At 37.7% G+C, this 2,500-nt stretch overlaps 1 protein-coding gene across 5 annotated transcripts in view; it reads left to right on the top strand.

Annotated features, from left to right (window-relative positions):
• The window catches only part of LOC137638278 (NACHT, LRR and PYD domains-containing protein 3-like), a 197,853-nt gene that overhangs the window by 193,081 nt on the left and 2,272 nt on the right, over positions 1–2,500 (top strand). For 4 of the 5 annotated variants that reach the window (XM_068370346.1, XM_068370349.1, XM_068370347.1 and 1 more), the window contains one exon: positions 1–861. This exon is cut by the window's left edge and continues 1,291 nt beyond it. In XM_068370346.1, coding sequence (XP_068226447.1) covers positions 1–826 — 826 coding nt within the window. In that variant the 3' untranslated portion in view covers positions 827–861. Of the gene's footprint in view, positions 1,130–1,631; positions 1,775–2,500 lie in introns of those variants that run through there. The other variant, XM_068370350.1, reaches the window with a different exon arrangement.

Here is a 2,500-nt window from a genome sequence, read left to right as displayed (position 1 = left end):
TCCAAAGGAGAAGAGAGAAGAGTTTGTATGCAAGTATTATGCAGTATTGGGGTCAGGCAGTTCTCCTTTGCAATCATTAGATGAACTGTTAAAGTATCTGAGGAAAACAAAGCACACTATGCATGAGGTGTGGGGACTACCCTTAAATCTCGCTCTTGTAACAGTTCTGTGGATGATCAAACCAGAGGTTATAAGCAACATCACCACTGAAGCTGAGCTCTACTGGCAATTTTACCTTTTGTCTCTCTCAAAGTTAATGGAGCGTTTGGCGAAAAACCTTCTCACAGCTCACTTACCTCTAAGTGTATTAAATGCTAGAGTTCAGCAGTTTATTGAAAAACTATGCTGTGAATCATTCAAAGCATTACAAAATGATGAAATCAATATTTCAAAATCCACCATCAATCATTTGTCCAACTCTTTTTCTCGTTTGGGATTGCCAGCCGAAGAGCTAACTGGCGCCTTCCTGGAAATAGTGACCACTTCCCAAGGCTCCTTTCATTACAGTTTCCCGCATAAAGGGATGATGGAATTCATGGCAGCTCTTTATTTCCCTGTGAAATTGACAAATCAATGCTGGGACCAATCTGTAAACACAGCCACACCTACAAAGATCTTTGAAATGCTTCTTGGAGGGAGTCTCCCTGAAAACCTTCACAAATATCAAAATATGCTGATACAGATGATCAGCCTATTGCATGTGGGTGACGGGGACCAAATTAAGGTGTCAGAAGAGGCCAAGATTGAGGCACTGGAACTCCTAGTAAAGTCGGGATGTGAACGACAAAGACTCCGTGCTAAGAGTCTTGAAGAATATCAAATGTGATCATTCTTCTTCAAGATGGATAGCACAGAGGTTCAAGATGTTTGATAGGTACACCATTATTGAAGATCATACAATTGATGCGTACATTGCCCTCCTTAGAGCCTCAGATCCCCCTCTCCCAAGCAGAGAAGAAATTGATATCACAATAAGACTTAATAACACTGATGGGTTAGTTCAACTGCAAAGGCAACTTAGTCGGCATCATATCAACCCATCAAGAATAGAGCTAAATAGCCATTTCAGCGGAGTTTCAGAGCTGGCTGTAGGAGAAAGAGAGATAATAGAGAATCTACTCACCGATGAGTAAGTTATTATGATTTGACAGTAATTTTGAACATTACAATATGCATATAATAATCAAATATCTTATAACAATACACTGGTACATGATCATACATACAAGCATATGCACATGCACACATATTTAGGCCAACTAATAAAGAGAGAGAGAGAGAGAGAGAGAGAGAGAGAGAGAGAGGAGAGAGAGAGAGAGAGAGAGAGAGTTCACAACATATCCTGTAATAATCAACTTGAGTCCTGTAAACAATATATTTCATGTTGTCAGTATCATCATGTCATCATTGTCACAATTTGTCTCATAATAAAAAAAGTCCAAATTTTACTTTCTTTCTCATTTTTCGTTATTATTAAATTTCATATTCTAGGAAAGAGTTCGTTTTTACTTTTCCTTTTCCTCATCATCGTCATCATCATCATCATCATCATCATCATCAACTTGACAATAAAATTTCCCAATCAAATCCAATAACTATTTCTTTCTTTTCTTTTCTTCTCTTTGGAACAGTTGTATACAATACAAAGGCATCTTGGACCCAACGTTCCGAATCCCTCCAAATATTGAAGACCTCAGAGTCAGGCTTCCAGAACGATCAAGCCTCGACGCACTCTGTCGATCTTTGGAAAAGACAAATGAGATTAGAAGATTAGGTAAGTAAGAATAAACAATTAGAGATTTTCTCTCTTCCTTTCCTCCGAGGGACCTTATAATACCTGGCCTCCTTTCCCTAATCCTCATCCTGTCATTCAGTCTGTTAATATCGTTGTTTTCATTTTCAATATTATTGTTAACATCATTATTTTCATCATTATTACTGTATAGATGTAGAACATTATATTCAGAGGTCTCAATCATTTTGCTTTTACATAAATAGGAAAATATCGTTTTCTTCTGATTTTAGGTTGATATAAAAGCTTTCAATGTTAAGTTTTAATTTCATTCCTTCCATATATTAAAAGGAAATGGTGTCATTTTTATGGTGTGGTTTCACTAATAATAATAGAAATGAATCATAATGATCATATTTGTAGTGAATAGGCAACTAATATCAGTCACAGTCAAACACGGCTCATCTTGTATCCGCCTCCTAACTTCGTTGATTGGCTCTCCAGAAGGATGTAGGCGGAATTATCTAACCACAAGAGTCAATCAGCAAAAGGGATGTGAAAAGGTTTCTTTCAGCCAATGATAGTGGGAAAATAAAATGAATCTGAGTTGTTATTGGCTGAGTTGATGAGGATTTCATGAGGAGACTGACGACATACCTAATACGAGCCGCTGCAATGCTCGTGCGCACACACACACACACACACACACACATTAACGCAACCCCAGAAACACTCTGGCTGACATTGCTCTACTGTGTTTAGTTCTTT

Source organism: Palaemon carinicauda, chromosome 3 (genome assembly GCF_036898095.1).
Source record: "Palaemon carinicauda isolate YSFRI2023 chromosome 3, ASM3689809v2, whole genome shotgun sequence".
In the NCBI taxonomy this organism is placed as follows: domain Eukaryota; kingdom Metazoa; phylum Arthropoda; class Malacostraca; order Decapoda; family Palaemonidae; genus Palaemon; species Palaemon carinicauda.
Note: the sequence above shows the minus strand (reverse complement) of the source record. Positions and strands in the feature narration are given on the sequence as shown.